Source organism: Cryptomeria japonica, chromosome 10, assembly GCF_030272615.1.
Source record: "Cryptomeria japonica chromosome 10, Sugi_1.0, whole genome shotgun sequence".
NCBI classification, from domain to species: Eukaryota; Viridiplantae; Streptophyta; class Pinopsida; order Cupressales; family Cupressaceae; genus Cryptomeria; species Cryptomeria japonica.
In genome coordinates, this window is record NC_081414.1 from 892,240,992 (window position 1) to 892,262,345 (window position 21,354).

The 21,354-nt window shown below is 34.6% G+C and overlaps 1 protein-coding gene across 3 annotated transcripts; it reads left to right on the top strand.

Moving 5' to 3' along the window:
• Window positions 1–14,218: 14,218 nt before the first annotated feature.
• LOC131046596 (expansin-A15-like) lies at window positions 14,219–18,545 on the top strand. Of its 3 annotated transcripts, none has more exons than XM_059213598.1 (4): window positions 14,219–14,252; window positions 17,679–17,738; window positions 17,838–18,150; window positions 18,242–18,545. In XM_059213598.1, exons 1-4 carry the CDS (start codon window positions 14,219–14,221, stop codon window positions 18,543–18,545), a joined length of 711 nt encoding a protein of 236 aa, XP_059069581.1. The 3 variants fall into 3 exon arrangements, with proteins under 3 accessions (XP_059069581.1, XP_059069583.1, XP_057836358.2); XM_059213600.1 differs by lacking the exon at window positions 14,219–14,252 and having other exon boundaries at window positions 17,618–17,738; window positions 18,242–18,415; window positions 18,506–18,545; XM_057980375.2 differs by lacking the exon at window positions 14,219–14,252 and having other exon boundaries at window positions 17,618–17,738.
• The last annotated feature ends 2,809 nt before the right edge of the window (window positions 18,546–21,354 follow it).

Below are 21,354 nucleotides of genomic sequence, written 5' to 3' on the forward strand. Positions count from 1 at the left end.
TCAATTCTAGCTACTGGTGCAAAGGTTTCATTGTAATCAATTCCTTCTTTCTAAGAATATCCCTTACACACTAGTCTTGCTTTATTTCTGATAACCTTACCATCTTCATTAAGTTTGTTTCTGAATACCCATTTGGTTCCAATTACATTTTTATCTTTAGACTAGGGAACTAATGTCCAAGTGTTATTCTTCTCAATTTGTTCTAATTCTTCTTCCATAGCTTTAATCCAATATTTATCTTCACATGCCTCATTAACTGATGATGGTTCAATTTGAGAAATAAGACATACCTCTTCATTTTCCAATCTTCCTCTTGTCATAACTCCTTTATACTTGTTTCCAATTATCTGATCTTCAGAATGATTCAATCTTACATCTGGGGTGTCTTTGTTTTTTGTTGTTCCTCGGTTACTGTGGAATTTTCAGATGATACCGGTGTAACTGGATCTTCATTCTGTACCGGTGGATTCAGTGTAGGTTCATTTGTCAAAAAATTTGTTGCCGGTTCAGAATCTATATACCTTGAAGTTCCTCTGAATTGTTCATCAATCTTTACATTTGTACTCTCAACAATTTTCTGCAATCTTTTGTTAAAACATCTATATGCCTTGCTCTTAGATGAATAACCAAGAAATATTCCTTCATCACTTCTAGGATCAAATTTGCCAATATACTCATCTCTTCTGATATAGCATTTACTTCCAAAAATTTTCAAATATTTAAGAGTAGGAGTAATACCAAACCATAGTTCATGAGGGGTCTTACCGGTTTCACCTTTGATGTGAACTTTGTTGAATGTATAGACCGTTGTACTTACTACCTCTCTCCAATATACATGTGGTAGGTTTTCTTCTGATAACATACTTCTTGATGCATCCAAGATAGTTCTGTTTTTCCTTTCAACAACTCCATTCTGTTGTGGTGTCTGAGGTGCTAATAGTTGTCTTCTGATTCCATTTACTTCATGGAATTCATTAAATTCCTTAGATGTAAATTCTCCTCCTTGATCTAATCTTAGACATTTGATTTTCTTATCGGTTTCTTTTTCTACCATAGCTTTGAATAGTTTGAACTTTTCAAGTGCTTCTAATTTTTCTCTGAGAAAAGTAACCCAAAACATTCTAGAATAGTCATCAATGATTAGCATGAAATATCTATCACCTTGTAAGCTTTTAGTTCTAGCCGGACCACATAAAACAATATTAATTAAATCAAGAGAATTATTAGATTTTTTGGGAATACTTTTGAAACTACCTCTAACTTGTTTGCCAAATTGACATTCCTTACATACTGTATTGTGAGGTTTGAAAATTTTAGGTAAATCTCTAACTACCTTAGTAGTACTTATTTTCACCATACAATCAAAGTTTACATGACAGAGTCTCTTATGCCATAGCCAACTTTTATCAATATGTGCAATTAAGCATGTCTTTTCACTGTTATTCAAATGAAAGATATTACCTCTAGTTTGATTACTGGTTGCAATTTCCAAACCAATTCTATTAATGATTTTGCATTTTCCATTTTTGAATTGTAACTGAAATCCTTTCTCAACTAATTGACCAACACTCAAAAGATTATGTTTTAAACCTTTATCTCCTATCATATGATGTGAGCATCCTGAATCAATGATCCACTCGTCGTTTACTTCAACTTTAGCCGCCAAGGCCTGTTCTACCGGTTAAGCAATAGGTGTCGGTTGATCTTCTGTTATAGCAACAAAAACCCATCCATTGTCTACCGGATCCTCATCAGAATCATCAGTCACTCCTTCATCAGCAATGTAACAAGATTTTTCTTTATTCTTCTTAAATCTGTATCTTTGATATTCAGGGTTAGGCTTGTATGTTCTTCTAGCTTCTTCTCTTAGTCTAGCATGTCTATCAGGGCATCTTGAAGCCATATGACCAAACTTATTGCAGTTAAAACATTTAAAGGGTGCTTTACCTTCATACTTACTTCCAACTGGACCTTTAGGCATTTTCCTTGCAAATAGTGCTTCAAGTTCTTCATTTCCTTTCCTCCTCTCTTCAAGTTCTCTTGCATAAAAGGCTTTCCAATCTGATTTGTCAAATGATGGTGCAAATGATGTAGATGCTTTAAAGGCTAAATCTGTCTTTATAGTAGCAACAGGACCAAATTCTTCAATTTCAAAAGCTGAAAGTTTTCCAATCAATGTATCCCTAGTTACTGATGTATTAGGAATTGTTCTTAACTCATTTATAGTAGTGACTTTCATTTTATATGCTAGTGGCAATCCTCTTAAAACTTTTGAAACAATTTCATCCTCACTTAAGGTTCCTCCACAACATTTAATACCCAAAACAGTCTCATTTACTCTTTCCATAAAAGCAAAGATCCTTTCATCTTCTTCCATTTTCAGATGTTCATACCTGACCCAGAAGCTTTCAAGTTTTGTAATTTTGACTGTGGAATCTCCTTCATTCAATGTTTCCAAATGATCCCAAATAGCTTTAGCAGTAGACCTATCTGATAGTCCCAGGATTTGTTGATCAGCTAATGCGCTCAAAAGTGCTTCTCTTGCTTTGCAATCATTTTCCTCATCTTTTCCCAAGGTAGGTGGATTAGGCTGACTGGGAGTAGGAGCAGTATAACCATTCTTTGTAACATCCCAGATGTCCTTTCCAATGCAATTTAGATGTGTCTCAATTCTATTCTGCCATATGCCATAGTTGGTTCCATCATGTTTAGGACTATCCTTCCTGAAATAGTTAGTAGACATTGGATCTCCTCAAGGTGTTAAACTTCTGCAAAAGAGGACTAGGCTCTGATACCAATTGTTAGGTCCCAGAGACAACTGAGAGGGGGGGGGTGAATCAGTTGTCCAAAAAATTCAAACCAAAAATAACTTAACCAACTTAATTCTTAATACCGGTAAACCAGTCTAATATGTCGGTAGACAGTTTTAACAGTTAATTGCAATATCGGTAAGGATTAATGCATGAAACAAAAAGACAAAGTCATCCACAACACATAACAAACAATCAGGTCAACCACCAGACAATAAACCAATTACATTATTACAAACCGTGTCGGCATTAGACCAAACAAATAATATCCAGCACATAAGACATCCAGTAAATACATCACGAGGTCCTATCCACATGTTACAATAATGTCGGTCCATAACCTAGATCAACCGGGACCAAGTATAGGTCCACACTCTTTAGCAATGATCTCCAATCATCAAGTCTCAAACATGATCACCAACAACACCCTGAAACACCATCAAAAGCTGCACCAACACCACATAAGCAATTCATCAAAGATCTCCACAAAAAGCTCTGTCGGTGAAACCCTTGCCGGAACTAGAAACCAAGCTTCTAAGCAAGCAGGATAGCATCCAATCACCAGACCAAAACCAAATGACCAGATATGAATATAAGAATCATGAACAAGCAAATTCCATCACCAGATTATACTGGACCCTATCGGATCATGTCAAATCCAAGTTAACCATAAACCACTCAACCTACTAGGACTAGAAGGGTGTCGATAAAGCATCCAAATAGATAGTGTTGACATCAATGACAAAACATCAATGCACATAATCAATTCCACCAAATGGCCAACAATCTCCCCCTTTGGCATTGATGGAAACACTAGATGTGAAAAACATCTAAGTACCAAGAAATGCCAAACAAATCTCCCCCTGTGGAAGACAGCCAACAATCTCTCGCATATAGCTCTGAATATCAATATCTCTCCCCCTTTGAATAATATCTTTAACTTTTCACATCAATATCACTCCCCCTTCAACATCAATGCCATAAACCTAACAGAAATATCAAAGCATAAGTATGGTTAGTTGTGTGAGACTCTAGCCAACTCGATTGATTTAGCTTATTTGGATCAGACTCTTTTGGTTCAAATATGCATTAGAGGCTGAATTAAGGTGTTGTTATTGGTCTTATCATGGCATGTGAAGATATGCATTGTGTGATGTTGTTGGGTTAGCTAGTTAACATGATTTATCATTTCTCTACATGGTATCTTTGATGTTGACTTTGGAGGATGTGTTAGTCTACATCATATCCTAGAGAGGACCACATTTGGTATAGTTTCTATTTGTGGTTGACTTTGTGTAATTCATGTATATTATGTATGTGGTTGATTTAGTTGAGGGTATTAATGAATAACCTAGTATATATAGATGTGTGGGTGTGTGGAGTGTGATATGGATTGATGTGGATTGATTGTGAATGATGTAAAGCATATGTGGAGAAGCATAATTACAAATTTCAGTTTATGTTGAGCTTTGATTATCATATCCTTTAGTGTGGCAGAGTTTTGAGACAATGAATATGTGAGTAGTGTTTAATATGATATTTTTTTCTTGACATAGTTCTTCAAAGGTAATTTCATGATTAGGATATCTTGCTCATTTCAATTCAGCATTTCTCTATGTCTACTGAAATTTAGCCTTTCCTTTAGGCATCTTGTGTAGATTTGTATCTTTCCCTGGAATAGTGAGATTCAGTAACGCAAGTTTATTATATCTTTCCCTAGGATTGTGAATCTTAGTAATGTGGTGCAAGAGCACCACCTATAAAGGAATGAACCAAGGACAAGATGATTTTCCATTAGTCTGGGTCAAATTGTCATCTAGGGTCTTGTAGATAAAATTGAGTTAATAAGGGTCACAATGGTCTAAATTGAGGGATCAAGTGACCACAAGTTTATTTGAGTCATTTTTTATGTTTTAGGATCAAATTTAATCATTTTGGGGACTATGATAGTCAGGATTCTAAGTTGGTTCAATAATGCAAAAGTTGTCATCTTGTCAATTTGTTGTCATGACAATTTTGCACTTTTTGTAAGTTGTGATTCTCCAACGGTTAGTTCAACTTGAAAAATAGTTGGAGGAGGTTGTGGTCATTTGGGAGACACCTTTAAAGGCCCCAAATACCAAAGGATGTAAGTTGGTTTATTTGGAAAGGAAATTGAAGCATTGAGAACTATTGGAAACTCAAAAAACCATATAATTTATGATGATTTAATACTACAGGTGGATTGGCAAGAATGCTCCTGATATAGAACCTGAAACTATATTTTTTTACCTTTGTTTTGCATTTGGTGTGAAGTCTTGAAGTGATCGTTTCCCCGTTCTACAAGAAAATCTCTACTAGGTAGCCTGAAACCCTCAAACCCTTAGGGTTTGATTGTCATAATAGGTTTTAGCCTATCAGTCCTAAGTTTAACACTTCCATTATAGGAGATGATATGCCACTGTATCATATTTCAATACCAAAATCCATTAAGAGGATACAGCGGGGCGAAGAGGATGGAGAACTAACCCTAGGTTTGGCATCTCTATGTGACAGACCGGTTTGATGAGTGCAATGCATGGGAATTGAGTGGTAGAAGACTGGGAAGGGGTTTGGATGTGATAGAGGAGTATTTTGGAGGTTTACATAAAATTTCATGGTGAGGAATAGTCATCTTTTAGCAGATCCAAGCAAGTTTGTGAAAGGTGTTTAGTCAAATAGGCCAAATAGCCCTATTAGGTATGTTAGTGCAATATAGGTTGGGATATCTACAAGTTGGTTTGAAACCTGAAAGGGATATATTGTTAATAACTCCAAAAAGGGTGTCTAAGAATATAATTTATTTTCCTAGATCCTTAGGGTGTCAAAAGTTATCACCCGATTCATTCAAATGGAGGCCTAATTACAATTAGGATTGTTTGAGGACAAGTCAAAATTGGTGTTTCGGAAGGTCTAGACCATGAAATACTTTTTTATTTGTGTTAAGGTGTTGTGAGAAAACCCCTCCAAGGGTCATTGTATTGAATTGGTCAAGTGGGCCATTCAAACCCCTAAAGCCTAGTAGTAGCCCACATATGAATGCAAGGGGGTTTGTAGTCACACAAGTCTTGAGAATGCTAGTTGATTGTAAGGGGACATATTGGAGCCTTTAGTCTTCCAAGGTGTTCTTTAGTGTCATTTGAACCATTGAATGACTTCTTGTTGAGTAAGGATCCTTTGGAAGTAGGGATTTGTTTGCGTTTGTGAGCCTTAGAGGTTGGTTGGATCAAGGTTATCCTTCCAATCTGTTGCCTCATCATCATATTGGTATCAGAGTGGTATTTTGAAGATCACTTGGATGGTATGGTCATAGTGTAGGTTAGAGGAAGATATTGAAATAGGGGCTGACAAAATGCCTCCTAAGAGTATGTCATAAGATGCGATGAAGAAGTTGATTGAAGAGATGCTTGAGTCCAAGCTTGAAGAATTGAAAAAGACTAAGGGTAAAGATAAGGAAGATGGAAGTGACACTGATGAAGAAGGGGATAAAGAAGATGGGGAAGCCCCTAAGTGGGTAGAGGAGATACCTACAGATCAGAGGGCATTTGTAGATGCCTTGAGATCAATTAATAGGGACACCATTGTTGGGTTGTCTATATATAGTGGAATTATGGAAGAAGAAGAGGTGATAGGCTGGATTGAGGCATTGACCAATCATTTTGAGTATAATGAAATCCCTTAAGACAACAAAGTTAAGTTGGAAAAAGCAAGGTTGAAGGGGTCTACTCTTACATGGTGGAATAATGTACAAGGGGAGAGAGTTAAGGAGGTAAAAAGTATGATAACCTCCTAGGAAAGGATGAAAGCTAAAGTCAAGGCACAATTCATGTCCATTGACTATGAAGTGAAGATGTATAAAAAATTACAGAACCTCAGACAGAGAGACCTTGATGTGAATGCATATATAGAAGAGTTTTATAAACTCGGTCTTAGATCAAAGAGAAAAGAAGAGGAATCAGAGAAAGTGGCCAGGTACTTGAATGACCTAAGACTAAACATCCAAGATGAGATCAACATTTTGGCACCAGAGACAGTGAACATGTGTTTTCAATTGGACCTAAGGGCAGAAGAGAAACTAAAAAGGAGTGAGCAAGGTAATAGAGGTAAGGGAGGGGGAAGTTTCAAAGGCAGAGGCATTTTTGGAGGAAGAAGTCCTAACCAAAGATCTAGTGGTGAGTCTAGCCAAGGAGAGCAAGTTGGGGACTCAAGTAGCATAGGATTCTATCGTGAGAGAAGACCTAATGGAAGAGGTGGGACAAATGGATCAGGGAGAGGATACAAGTTCTCTAGTACGAGATTCTATAATTGCAATCAGATGGGGCACCCGGCCTACAAGTGTCCAGAGAAGGCCTCAACTTCTTAGGATGGTGAGAGGAGAACTACTTTGACTCAAGAAGATGCAAGGAGTGTGACATCTCTTGAAGTGAATTTGACATCAGAGATGGGAGAGAACCTGATGATCAAAAGGAAACTGCTAAAAGAACCAGTGAAGACTGAGACACCCCAAAGAAAAGCTTTGTTTAGAGTCAACTACAAGATTCAAGGTAAGGTTTGTAAAGTTTTCATAGATTCAAGGTCTACTGATAATATTGTATCTTTGGAAGCAGTAAACAAGTTGAACTTGGAGAGGATACCCCATAGTTGTCCATATAGGGTCAATTGGTTGAACAAGGGACAACACATACTCATCAATGAACAAGCATGGGTAGAGTTTAGTATTGGGGGGTATAAGAACAAAATTTTGGGTGACATCCTTCCAATCGATGCTTGCCATCTTATGCTTGGCAGACCATGGCAATTTGACAGAAAGGCTCGTCATGATCAAGAAAAGAATGATTACTCTTTCCAAAAGGATGGTGTGACTTTCATAATACAATCAATGGTAGAAGGAGACCTACAACATGTAGGATCTAGTGTGATGATGGTGGGAGAAAAGGGGTTCCTAAACACACTAAAGGAGGAAGGTGGGGTAGGCTTTGCTTTGATTGTGAAGCCCAAGGAAGAGAAGAAGAAGGGTGTGAGTGAGGTAGGACCTAAGAAGGTCAGGGAGTTGTTAGAGAGGTACAAAGGAGTGGTTACAGAAGACATACCTGACTCCCTACCACCTATCAGAGATATTAGTCATCAGATTGACCTCATACCAGGAGCGGTACTTCCTAACAAGGAAGCATATAAAATGACCCCACAACAGAATGAAGATATAGATAGGAAAATTCAAGATATCCTAGATAAAGGATCGGTGAGAAATAGCCTTATCCCATGTGCACTACCTATTATTTTAGCCCCAAAGAAGGATGGGAAATGGAGGCTTTGCACTGATTCTAAGGCTATCAATAGGATAACCATCAGGTATAGGTTTCCAATTCCTAGGATAGAGGATCAAATGGATTATTTAGGGGGAGCTACCTATTTCTCCAAGTTGACCTCAAGAGTGTGTACCATCAAATAAGGATAAGAGAGGGGGATGAGTGGAAGACTGCATTTAAAACCAATGAAGGGTTGTATGAGTGACTTGTAATATCTTTTGGTCTTTCAAATTCCCCTAACACCTTTATGAGACTAATGAATGAAGTGTTGTAGGAGTTTATAGGGAAATTTGTGGTAGTCTACCTTGATGATATATTGGTGTTCAATAAGAGCAAGGAGGAGCACTTGAAACACTTGGAGATAGTCTTGAAGCGGCTGCAGGAGTAGAAGTTGATGATAAATTTAGAAAAGTGTTACTTCATAAAGCAGGAATTGGTTTACCTAGGCTTTGTCATCTCTAAGGGTGACTTGAAGATGGATTCTTCCAAGGTAGAGGCTATTTTGAACTAGCCTACACCTAAGACAGCAAGAGAGGTAAGAAGTTTTCATGGTTTGGTAACATTTTATAGGAAATTTATTAAGAATTATAGTGATATTTGTGCACCTATGTTGGAAACCATCAAGGGTGGTGGTAAGGTGAAGTTTGTGTGGACCAAAGAAGCGGATAAGAGTTTTGAATGTTTAAAACAGAAAATTTCCAAGTACCCAATCCTAGTATTACCTAATTTCAGTAAGGTCTTCACCATTGAATGTGATGCATGTGGCTTGGCTATAGGAACGGTATTGAGCCAAGAGGGGAGAGCGGTGACCTTTTTCAGTGAAAAAATAAATGAAGCAAAGAGGAAGTATTTCTCTTGTGATTTAGATTTGTATGCCATGGTACAAGCTCTGAAAAAGTGGAGGCATTACTTGCTTTCTAAGGAATTTATTGTATATACTGATAATCATGTTCTTAGTTTTTTGAATAGACAGGAGAAGCTCAATCATAGACATATGAAATGGGTTGAAATTATTCAAGCATACACCTTCATCATCAAGCATAAGAAAGGAGTATCCAATAAGATTGCAGATTCTCGAAGTAGGAAGGTGTTGACAGTGCAAGAAGTGCAGTTGCAGAGAATGGGTGTTGAGGAACTCAAAGGATAAAATGAAGAGGATCAATATTTCAAGGAGGTATATAAGGTATGTCGTGAGTTTGCAAATGATTTTCGTGGATATTTTTCTGAATACACTTTTCGGGATGCTCTTTTGTTCAAGGGGTGTCAATTATGTATCCCTAGGTGTTCAATGAGGGATAATTTAGTGAAGGAGAAATATAGTGGTGGTTTAGGAAGTAATTTTGGGCTAAATAAGAATTTGTACCTAGTGTGGAGATTTTACTTTTGGCCAAAGATGCAAACTGATATCATAAATTTTGTGGAGAGTTGTATTGTGTGTCAGAGAGCAAAGGGGGTCTCAACCAATGCAGGGTTGTACCAACCTTTTCCTATACCAAGTAGACCATGGGAAAGTTTGAGTATGGACTTTGTGATGGGATTATCCAAGAAAAATACAAGTCATGACAATGTGTTTATGGTAGTAGACAGGTTTAGCAAGATGGCTCACTTTATTCCTTATAAAACCACCAATGATGTTAGCTATATTGCAAGATTATTTTTCAGAGAGATGGTTAGAATCCATGGATTGCCTTTGAGTATTGTCTCTGACAGGGACAACAAGTTTGTAGGGAATTTTTAGAGAACTTTGTGGAAAAGGTTGGGTACAAATTTGTCTTTTAGCTCAGCCTATCATCCTCACACTGATGGCCAAACTGAGGTTGTGAATACATCATTGGGAAATCTTCCTAGATATTTGACAAAGGAGCATGGAAGTAGTTGGGATGTGGTGATACATCAAGCAGAGTATGCCTATAATGATTCAAAAAATAGAAGTACATATCTGATTCCTTTTGATATTGTGTATGGTAGTCATCCAAGAACTATAGGAAACTCAGATCGTTTTTGTTGATTTGGAAAGGAAATTGAAGCATCAAGAACTATAGGAAACTCAGAAAACTATCTAATTTTTGTTGATTGCATATTGCGGGTGAATTGGCAAGAATTATCATGACATAAGACCTGAAAATAGATCATTTTACCTTTCTTTTTCATTTGATGTGAATTATTGAAGTGATTGTTTCCCCATTCTATAAGAAAATCTCTACCGGGTAGCCTAAAACCCTCAAACCCTTAGGGTTTGACTATCATAATGGGTTTTGGCCTATCAATCCTAAGTTGAACACTATTCCATTATAGGAGATGATAGGACACTATATCATATGTCCATCCCAAAATCCATTAAGAGGATACAACAGGGCAAAGAGGATGGAGAACTAACCCTAGGTCTGGCATCTTTATGTGACAGACTGGTTTGATGAGTGTAGTGCGTGGGAATTGAGTGGTAGAGGAATGGGAAGGGGTTTGGATGTGATAGAGGAGTATTTTGGAGGTTGACATAAAATTTCATGGTCAGGGATAGTCATCTTTTAGGGGAGGCAAGCAAGTTTGTGAAAGGTGTTTAGTCAAATAGGCCTAATAGCCCTATTAGGTTTGTTAGTGAAGTATAGGTTGGGATATCTGCAAGTTGGTCTGAAACCTGAAAGTGAGATATTGTTAATAAATCCCAAAAGGGTGTCTGAAAATATAAATTTTTTCCTAGATCCTCAGGGTGTCAAAAGTCATCACCCGATTCCTTCAAATGGAGGCCTAATTGCAATTATGACTGTTTGAGGACAAGTAAGTCAAAATTGGTGTTCTGGAAGGTCTAGACCATGAAATCCTATTTCATTTGTGTTAAGGTGTTGTGAGAAAACCCCTCAAAGGTTCGTTTTATTGAATTGATCAAGTGGGCCATTCAAACCCCTAAATCCTAGTAGTAGCCCACATATGAATGCAAGGGGGTGTGTAGTCACACAATTCTTGAGAATTCTAGTTGATTGTAAGGGGAAATATTGGAGCCTTTGAGTCTTCCAAGGTGTTTTTTATTGTCATTTGAACCATTGAGTGACTTGGTGTTGTGTAAGGATCCTTTGGAAGTATCGATTTGTTTTAGTTTGTGAGCCTTAGAGGTTGGTTGGTTCAAGACCCTATCCTTCCAGTTTGTTGCCTCCTCATCATAATGTAAGTCAATTGTATCTTTCCCTAAGGTTGTGTGCCTTAGTCTTGCAAGTCCAAATCAAGAGTAGTGAGCTACCTTGGCCTTAAGCCTAAAATATTGTAACCAAATATTCATATTGTGAATGTATTTCTCACCATGGTTTTTCCTGCTTAGGGTTTTCCACATAAATATGGTGTTCTTTTGTGTATTGTTTTTTGTGGTTTTATGTTTCATTGTTGCAAATATAATTTTATTGTGGATTGAAGTTCAAGAGCTTAAACATAAATTAGTTTAAGGTTCAAACCGATTCACCCCCCTCTCATTCCTATCGTGTGTTCAACACTACCATGCCTCGTGATGTGTTTAAATAATGATTCCAATCACTAAGAATGACCCATTTCAGCCTCATTGGTGTTGTTGGCAGAAACAATGCAGGAAAACTGAGAGGGGGTGTGAATCAGTTTTCACCAAACTCAAACAAATTAACCTCAACTTTAGATCTAATCATGAACAGCAATAGAAAATATAAACACCATATCAACAACACACATAACACATAGATTTTTGACGTGGAAAACCCAATCAAGGGAAAAGCCACAGTGGGAACCTACCCACAATATGATGATACTATGTAGTAGTATGTGTAAATATTACAATGGTGAATGCACATGCATTTAGGCACACTGCCTAGAGCTCACTGCTCAAAAACAACAAAAGGCTACAACCCTAGGAAGGCTCACTACCTTACAAAGATCGGACAAAAATCCGGATTACATGAATTGAAAGAATATCATCTCCAAATGCCTAATCGCAATTTCAATTAAGCACATTGTCTGCACAACAACACTTATCTTCTCTTCTCCACTATCAAAAGATAAATTTACTTGTTTGCACATACATTACTCTCACAAATCATAGGTACAACCACAAACACACATCTTACATGATTACAACACTTATTTATACAAAAATTCATGATACATAAATCCATATGCGGACCAATACAATGTCGGAAAGGACATGGCATGGACCCAAATCAAATCCTTGAACACACAACACCACCAAATAATTCGCCAAGATCATCTGCAACATGCTAAACCATCGAATATGTCGCATAACACAAAGAATACCACCAGACCAATAAATTCTTCAATAACGTGCACCACGATCAATGCAGACCACCAAAATGCATAGAACATGATCAAAACATCAACAATTAATGTCAATTCCACCACAATAACCACAACAACTCGAATAATAAGAATCATCATTATTTCATCATAGGAGCTCAAAAACACCAACAACAAACTGAAAGATACACTTGTGAAGTTTCAAATCATAAACCATTTGATTTGTGGACACACATGAACATCCCAAACACTCTCCCATATCCACAACTCAAGATATAATCAATCCAAAGAAATATGGATCAAATACCACAACTCTGCAACACTTAATACTAAAAAACTAGTCCACATATCAAACCTCATAACTCAATCAGATCACCTTCTGAAACACCAAAACTCATACTGAATCAACTAGAGATGAGTATCTCAAAACCCATTAATCTACATCAACACATCTGCAACAGATCACCCAAACCAACTCTCTGCAACAAACCAATTCTCTACAATACAGGAATATGTTGACATCAATGACAACAACACATTCCAACAACTCTAATATCCAATAGGTGTAGCATGTGGATAGGTCCTAGGGGATGGAAAAAATAAGTTTGGACCTATATGTATGTCACTCAACCCCATGTCGATCATGTTACAAGCTTCATAATCTCCATCATACTTGATAAAGGCTTACACGTAATTGGAATTTGATATAGTCTGGTTTCTTACAGGAGGCCCTTGCATCAATATTCATATTATAGATCTCTTAAATTTTGATTCTTTTCAAAATATGTCTACATGAGTTGTCTTATTCATCGTCTAGCATGGGGGAAACCCACTATACTTTGTTTTTATGAGTGTCTATATCTCTTTTATGTGGTTGTCCTAAACATAGTTTGTAGCAATCATGAGGCATTTGGATTTTTGTATCATCCCCACCATAACACAACTTGCTACCTATACATATTGATGTCATCTTGTGTCTATATAGTTTTTTATGTCTAATTTTTATTTTTCACCTAATATGTTTGACTATAGCTAACATGTTTGCATATGATGATACAACTTAGCGATCTTCATGCACAATTGACTTAGGTCTATTCCTTAAGTACAACTTTGTAGAGATAGAGGACTCTACTTCCCCTTCGTATCTTCGGTATAACACTCTTTACTCTTCATCTCAACTTTAGTTCACATTTATTTATGGACATATATACTCACTAAAGTGGGGGAAAATGTAATGTCATTAACAACATCCAATGCAATGCCGCATTACCCAAATGTTCCCTTTAGTCAAAATTAACACAATTATGTATCCTAAACTTTTTAATCTTGATCTAACACATGTCTGATTCCTTAATCATGATGGTGTTTGGATGCATGCGTACCATGGAGATGCATACACATCATGCTATCATCTCATGAATATCTATGACTAAGTTGGTTGTTGGAATATTACCTTTGTCAAATTTGACACTGTAACACCTCTGTAGGCATGCACGGAAGTTGTTGATAAAAGTTTTCCTTTTTGCTTTATTTTCCCTCTTGAACTATTTTTGATCTTTTTAACATTACAAAAATCCATTCTTTCTTCTTGAACATTTTTTCAACATGTCAACACTCAATTATTTATAGTACTTTTCATCACCATGTTAATCTACCATTGTTGTGATATTTTGTAAAGCTCCATTGTATTGAGGGTTTTTTGCTCACTCTAATAGGTTGTCTCACTTTTGGAAAGTAACTCCTGGTGACTTTTATTTCATTCATGCTATCTTAATATTATCAACATATTGTTCTATTTGGTTTATGTTGTTATTTTCTATGACCTTGTCTAAGGTTATTCATGGAGGTGGGAACACCAAAATGGGGGTTTGACTAAGATAAACCTCTTAATACAACTATCCAACCTATCACTTTGGTCTTATGTGTGCAAGTGCAAGTGGAAAAGATCATCTATCTTAATAGAGCTCCAACAACATGTTTTGGTGATATCTACCCATCTCATCTTTTTCATTTAACTACTTTAATCTTGTAACCTAAAATTTTCATTTTGATAACTTTATGTTTTCTATACATTTCTATTTTCGTAGTCTCTAATGCCCATACATAAACTAGAGAATTTTATGTTTCTCAGAGGTAGTTTCAATTTTCTTTTCGTATTGGATAGTAGCATGTCATGCTATTTTTCTATAATCACATATTCATCTTGGACAAAGAGCTCATGGAGTTACTTTAGAGACCTCTATGAGGTTATGTTTTTTACTTCTAGTGATAAAATAAATTGATTAATTTGCATGGTTGATTAAATGAACATTCTCTGAAATAGTGAAAAAACTCAAAGGTTGTAGTTACCTAAAGGTTTGTTTGGAACTTGGAGTGTTGAGACTCAAATCCTTGAGGGGTTTCATTACTCTATTTAGTGGTTCATTTTTCATACTCTACAATTCCAATAGAGTGTTAAATAAAAAAATTTAGCATGAAAACACTAGGTTCTAACCAAATGTTGGCATCTCATCCTTACGTTTTATTTTCCATATCAATACACTATTTATGCTCCTAATTGTTATGATGCAAAATTATTCCATAGATAATTATCATATGTTTATGAAGGTTGTTATAAAATAATTTTATGTTACATTCCTTCAACCATACTTAAAGATTGATTTCATGTAGAAGCTAAACAATGATGTATTGGAGATTTTGGAGTAGATGCAATAGTATGTTTTTTAAAGAGAGAAAGGGAAAAGAAAGATAAAGGTATTCAAAACTAACACTAAAGTGGCAATACTTCATCTTAAAAAAAAAAATTATTTTTATTTGATGTAATGATTTGAAGTACTTGCAAATATATTATGAGCATGGTATAAGAGGATGAAATGTACAATTATGTTTTCAGCTACATGAAAAAATGTTTTATGTAAAGGATATACAAAAGTAACAATTTTTCACTTTGTTGAAAGAAAAATAGGAACCCCTAATGTTGGTATGCCTTAAAGATCTAAAATAATTATAACATAAAAAAATTGTTTACAAATAATGTTGTTTGCATTTATGTCATATTTTTTGCAATAGATTTTGTGTGTTGAAAGTTATTAAAATTAGGTATATCTTTCTAGGTTTGTGAGACGTTGTATTTAAAAAAAATTGGCTAATTGGGTGGGGTTGTAATTGGGCTTTTAGCTCTAGTCTCAGTTTGTATATTGCATGCCCCATTTTTGTATCGACTCGTGGGGTTTTTGGTTATGGGGTTCTTACTTTGTGGAAACTTGGTCTCTCCTGTTACTCAAGATTAAGTTTTCGGTTGTATACTTCGGTTGGGTCCGGTCTTATACTTCAATTGGTTTTGGGCTCTCCTGCTCTTGCGGGATTGAGTTTTCTTGCCTTACTCTATATTCTTCTACCACTTTTATTGAAAATAAATAAATAAACAAGTTTTTAAATGTTTAATATTTTAAAATTAGACATTATTCTTTACAAACCTTATTCGTTTAATAAAAAAACTAATGCAATATAAAATTATCAACCATATCAATAAATGTGATTTTTTTCTCTATTTTGATCGCTTGTCATTATAGATGTGTTTCCTTGGATATCCATTAAAGCTCAAATATTTAACCCATTGATAATTATTTGTACTAGATATTTAATAAGACTTAGATGTTTAAATTTGTCAAAAAAAATTAAAGTAAACTTCACACTTTTTATTTATCATTTGTATACCAACATAATACTCTGAAGAAAGTGAAAACACCCTAAAAATCCTGTATTATTGAAGAACCTAACTTAAGAAGAAACATACATTTTTTAAGAGAAAAAGAGACATCTTGTTATAAACCTTGTGTTCACCCTTTGGACCTTTTCTATATGGATAATTCTAATAATCTTTCTCATCTCTATCGATAATATATGCATGCAAATGAAACTACTCACTCTATAAGCCTACTTTATGTAGACTTGCGAGATGTATGCATCATTTTCTTAAAGTTTTCAAGTAGTGACTCCACTTGACATATCACACTCAAGTTATATTAACATAGATATTTATTTACATATATATTTAAAAATACATTAATATAGATTCTTTATAGTATGATATAATTTAGATAAATACTTTAAATTTTTATATATGTTAAATATATTTAAATTAAATTTATGTATTTCAAAAATTTATATTAATTTATTAAATTTAATATGTGAATAGTTTAATGTTGGTATAGACATAGTGTGATGGTTATTTTGTGGTGTTGTGATTCTTGTCATCAAAGTTTAAATATTGTTGAGATATTATGACCTTGAGTTTATGTTAGGGATGAGGTCCCTTATTTGGGACCTCATCATTTGTTATTCACTTTTTTTAATTTCAATCATCTTATAGACTAGTCAATGAAACTAAAATTTCATAAATTTCATAACACTTGTTTTAACAAAAGACTGTGTGGTATTAGGAAGCACTAGGAAGCACTCTACTTAAACATCATCCAATTCAATGGACAAATATTCAATAATAGTTTATGCCTCATCTAAAACAAAAAAAATCTGATAAAATATTTGTTTTATCTTTATCCTTTTAGGAATAACCTTTCGAAAAATTACTCATGTCCCTTCTTTTGGGGGAAGAAATGTGACCTATAGCAGAAAGCATGTAAATTGGACTACTTATTTTTTTTTATAACTATGAAATTAGTTGTGTTACTCCACATTTTAAGAAAAGAAATCTTTGATTTTTAGTAAAAATATGTTATGAGAGGTTGCAATATAAACTCCCTTCCAAAATCTAACTGATCCTCAGTTCAATCAAAACTAAAAGATTGTGATACTCCCCATTTTGAGAAAAGAAATCTGTGATTTTTAGTAAAAATATGTTATAAAAGATTACAATATAAACTCCCTTTCCAAAATATAACTGATCCTCCGAGAGTTTAATCAAAACTAAAAGATTTTCATACAAGACCCGACTCAGTTACAAATTAAACCTCAAAGTAAGGAAATGAGCTGTGAATCAGACTATTTTGAGGATCGTCAGTTGAGCACAAACAATTTGGATGCTTCTCCATCCAGTCGATGCTATTTTTAACTCCCTTGACCCTCTATTTAATACATCGCAATTCTATCTTCTTCATCGTGCTCAACTTATTCTACTTATTCTTCCTTGACCTAATTTGATCTCTCCATTCTGTGCAAACTTGTAACGGTCCCAATTTTAATTTTGTGCTCTGATCAATGGCGGTTTTTGAGCTTTTTGTGATTGGTTTCGTGTGGATAACCAGATTTGAATCTGCTCGTGGCTGGACAAGCGCCCATGCTACGTTTTATGGCGGCAATGATGCATCCGGCACCATGGGTAAAAACCTAATTTTCTTTTATCTTCCATTTGCTTAGCATAGTAATACAATTATCTATTGGTGCATAATGCAGAGAGAAATGACAGATAATATTGCAGGTGGTGCGTGTGGATATGGAAATCTATACGACCAAGGATACGGAAGCAACACGGCAGCTCTAAGCAGTGCTCTGTTCAATAATGGGGTTACCTGCGGAGCATGCTTTGAAATAAAATGCAACGATGACCCACATTGGTGTCTTCCCAATACGATTGTGGTCACCGCCACCAATTTCTGCCCACCCAACAATGCACTTTCTAACAATGCAGGGGGGTGGTGTAATCCCCCACTTGAGCATTTTGACCTTTCAGAGCCAATGTTCAACCGCATTGCAAAGCACAAGGCGGGCATAGTCCCTGTTCTCTACCACAGGTTAATTCTACTCCCTCCTCTCTACTACTACTAAGAGAGATAGTTCTACTGTTATATGTAAATTAAGGACTAAATGTAGAATCTGTTGCAGAGTGGCATGTAAGAGAAGTGGTGGAATTCGGTTCACAGTCAATGGAAACTCTTACTTCAATTTGGTGCTGCTCACCAACGTGGGCGGAGCTGGGGACGTGACTGCAGTCTCCATAAAGGGCTCTAAAACGGGGTGGCAGGCCATGACAAGAAACTGGGGCCAAAATTGGTCGAGCAACAGTAACTTGAACGGGCAAAGCCTGTCGTTTCGAGTGACCACCAGTGATGGGAGGACAGTTACCTCATACAATGTGACTCCCTCCAACTGGCAATTTGGCCAGACTTTTACCGGTGCTCAGATTTAGTCGCTTCAAACTTCGCACCCACTGTCTTCTGCTTCCTCCTCCGCGTTTTGGGAAGTAGAGTTTTTTCAGTTTAGTTCATGGTATGTATATAGATTGTGTTGGGGTTAAGCGCTAGACAGAGGTGGATTGTTGAAAGCCGCCCTTCTGCGCTCTCGTTTCATTGCATGCTTATCAATCACACCGATATTAGGTCTGTACACCAAGAGTGCGCCGATTTTGTTGGCTACTCTCACTGAATTTACAATATAGTTTTATGGCTTTGGGTAAAAGATTTATTAATGGAACCCTTCCTTATATCATTTTAAGTGGGCATTTTCTTTTAAATGTTGTATTGCATACTAGTAGATGGTTATGTTTATTGTAATTTATATAAAATGTTTTATAAGTTTGACAAGAGGTATATAAAAGATATCAAATTTTCATAATTCATGGTTTTATATTCTAAAGTTTCTATTTTGTATCTTAAAATTTTAACAATTTGGATCACACTTTGTATGATACATCATGAAGATAGTAGAGAGCTAAAGAAAGCATAAAAAATGATAAGTTGCACAAGAAGACTAGACTAAAAGGAAAAGGGGAGATTTTAACAATTTGGATCACACTTTGTATGATACATCATGAAGATAGTAGAGAGCTAAAGAAAGCATAAAAATGATAAGTTGCACAAGAAGACTAGACTAAAAGGAAAAGGGGAGAGGTGACACCAGTTTAAGGTCAAGGTGGAAGAGACAAAAAGGATTGGAGAGGAAAATATAGAATAATTAACAATACCAAAGAATTTTATACAAAGACAATAATTAGAAACTAACAAGACAAAGTAATATATTTAAAAGTATATTCAATAATATAAAATGAAAAACAAATGTAGACTAATGAACATACAAAAATAATAACTCTGAAAAGTATAAAATAAGACCTAACAAACAAAAGAACATGAGCAGCAATATAATGCAACATACAAATAGAAGTACAATAATATAATCTAATATTATATGTCATACTAAAAATATTAGTTATGAATTCCATTATAAGCAAAATTAAAATTGAATATCTATAATGAATACAATAATGTGATAAAATGGCCAAATATAATAAAATGATAAAAGAAAAAAGAAAAAAATAGTTATTAAAGTTAGTAGATACTACCCTAAAAGTTGATATGATAAAAGATATCTATAATATAACATATGATAACTAATCAAAGAATATAAAAAATAATATAGGAAAAAAATCTATTATATGTAAAGAAATATAATATCAGTTGCAATCAACTTTTGTTAACTCATTATTATTCAATTGTTTTTCCAACAATTAGAACTATGAATTTTTTATAAATTATAGAAATTATTAAATAAATTTAAAGAATTAAATTTAATCTAAATCTTTTAAAACTTATAACCGTAATTTAGGTAGGTTAGGGTTTTATCGACCATTTATATAATCATATAATTTAGGTAGGTTAGGGTTTTATCGACCATTTATATAATCATATAATTTAGTTAGGTTAGCACTCATTCAACCATTTCTGCAATTGTTTTTTTTTTTAATTTTATTTGAAAACACTATGATAATTGCACATAGACCCTTCATTAGTATTGCATGCATGATTTTTACAGAGGTATTAATGTAAGTTTCTTGCCCGTTTATATTTTTCATTTTCTAGTGTTTCAATTTTCTTCACTTTACAAATTATTTAGTAACTTCTATTTTAGTGACTTTCATCTAAAGTTGGATTCACATTCTACTATTTTAGATACTTTATTTTATTTAATTATGTAGTCACATCTCACTTAAAATTGCAAGGAACAATCACAATTTTGAACACTCCAAACCCATATTTCTTCTTACAATTACCCTAGTATGGAGGAATCATTATTATATCATCTCTAGTACCAAGAAAGAATTGAACATTAAATCCTCGTACTCAAGTAGAAAAAAAATGAATTTGATATTATTAATAAGGTCATATTCCTTTTCCTATTTAGATAAAAATCCCACAAGAAATCCAATCCACTTTGTAGAAATACCATTCTACTCAATATACCCTATTGCAAGAAGATGGGAAGGATCACATTGACTTCAATCCTCAAAAATGGCAAAATTCTAACATAAAACATAATGAAAAGTCATAAAATAATATGTTAATTCCTAGAGATTTCTCTTTTATTAATTTCCACATATATTTATTAACATATTGAATTAATCTGTTAGGCCCCTTCCCTGCTAAAGTAATCAAAAACATATTGAATTAATTTGTGATATGTTAATTTATTTATTTTTAATTATGTGAAAAAATTCTATTTTCTTAGGACAATATAATTTTATAATTATATGTGCATTATTTCACATTTTAATGTAATACTCAAAGAAATATATTTCTAAACAAAACCTAAAGAGACTAAATCAAAAAACAATAGAATCTTGAACTCTAACAAATAAAATCCAAGAAAAAATCAAATGAACATTATCAAGTTAGAACTAATGAAAAGAAAAATTAAAAGTCACATTATTGAATTTCCGTGTAAGACTACAAACAATATCTAAGGTCATAAAATTACAAACAAAAACATCTTAGGCTACAAATAATAAAAGCCAAAGCAAAAAATAGCAAGTTGGGATAGTTAAAAATGAAATTCAGATAACTCAAATCATTCATTTCTTTTGTTTTAAGCTTGCAAACTGCTCCATTTACATTCATTAATCTAACTCTTTATTGAAATGTAAATTAGCTATATTTACTTCATTACTTGCTCCTGCAAAACTTATACTTAATCAGGCATGACAACGTGGTTGTAATTGCTAGTTT

Bases quoted from the DNA above. Each gene is read 5' to 3' on its own strand.
- LOC131046596 (XM_057980375.2), top strand. From the start codon at position 17,618: ATGGCGGTTTTTGAGCTTTTTGTGATTGGTTTCGTGTGGATAACCAGA. The intron at 17,739-17,837 runs GTAAAAACCTAA...ATAATATTGCAG, and splicing joins TGATGCATCCGGCACCATGG to GTGGTGCGTGTGGATATGGA. The intron at 18,151-18,241 runs GTTAATTCTACT...AATCTGTTGCAG, and splicing joins GTCCCTGTTCTCTACCACAG to AGTGGCATGTAAGAGAAGTG.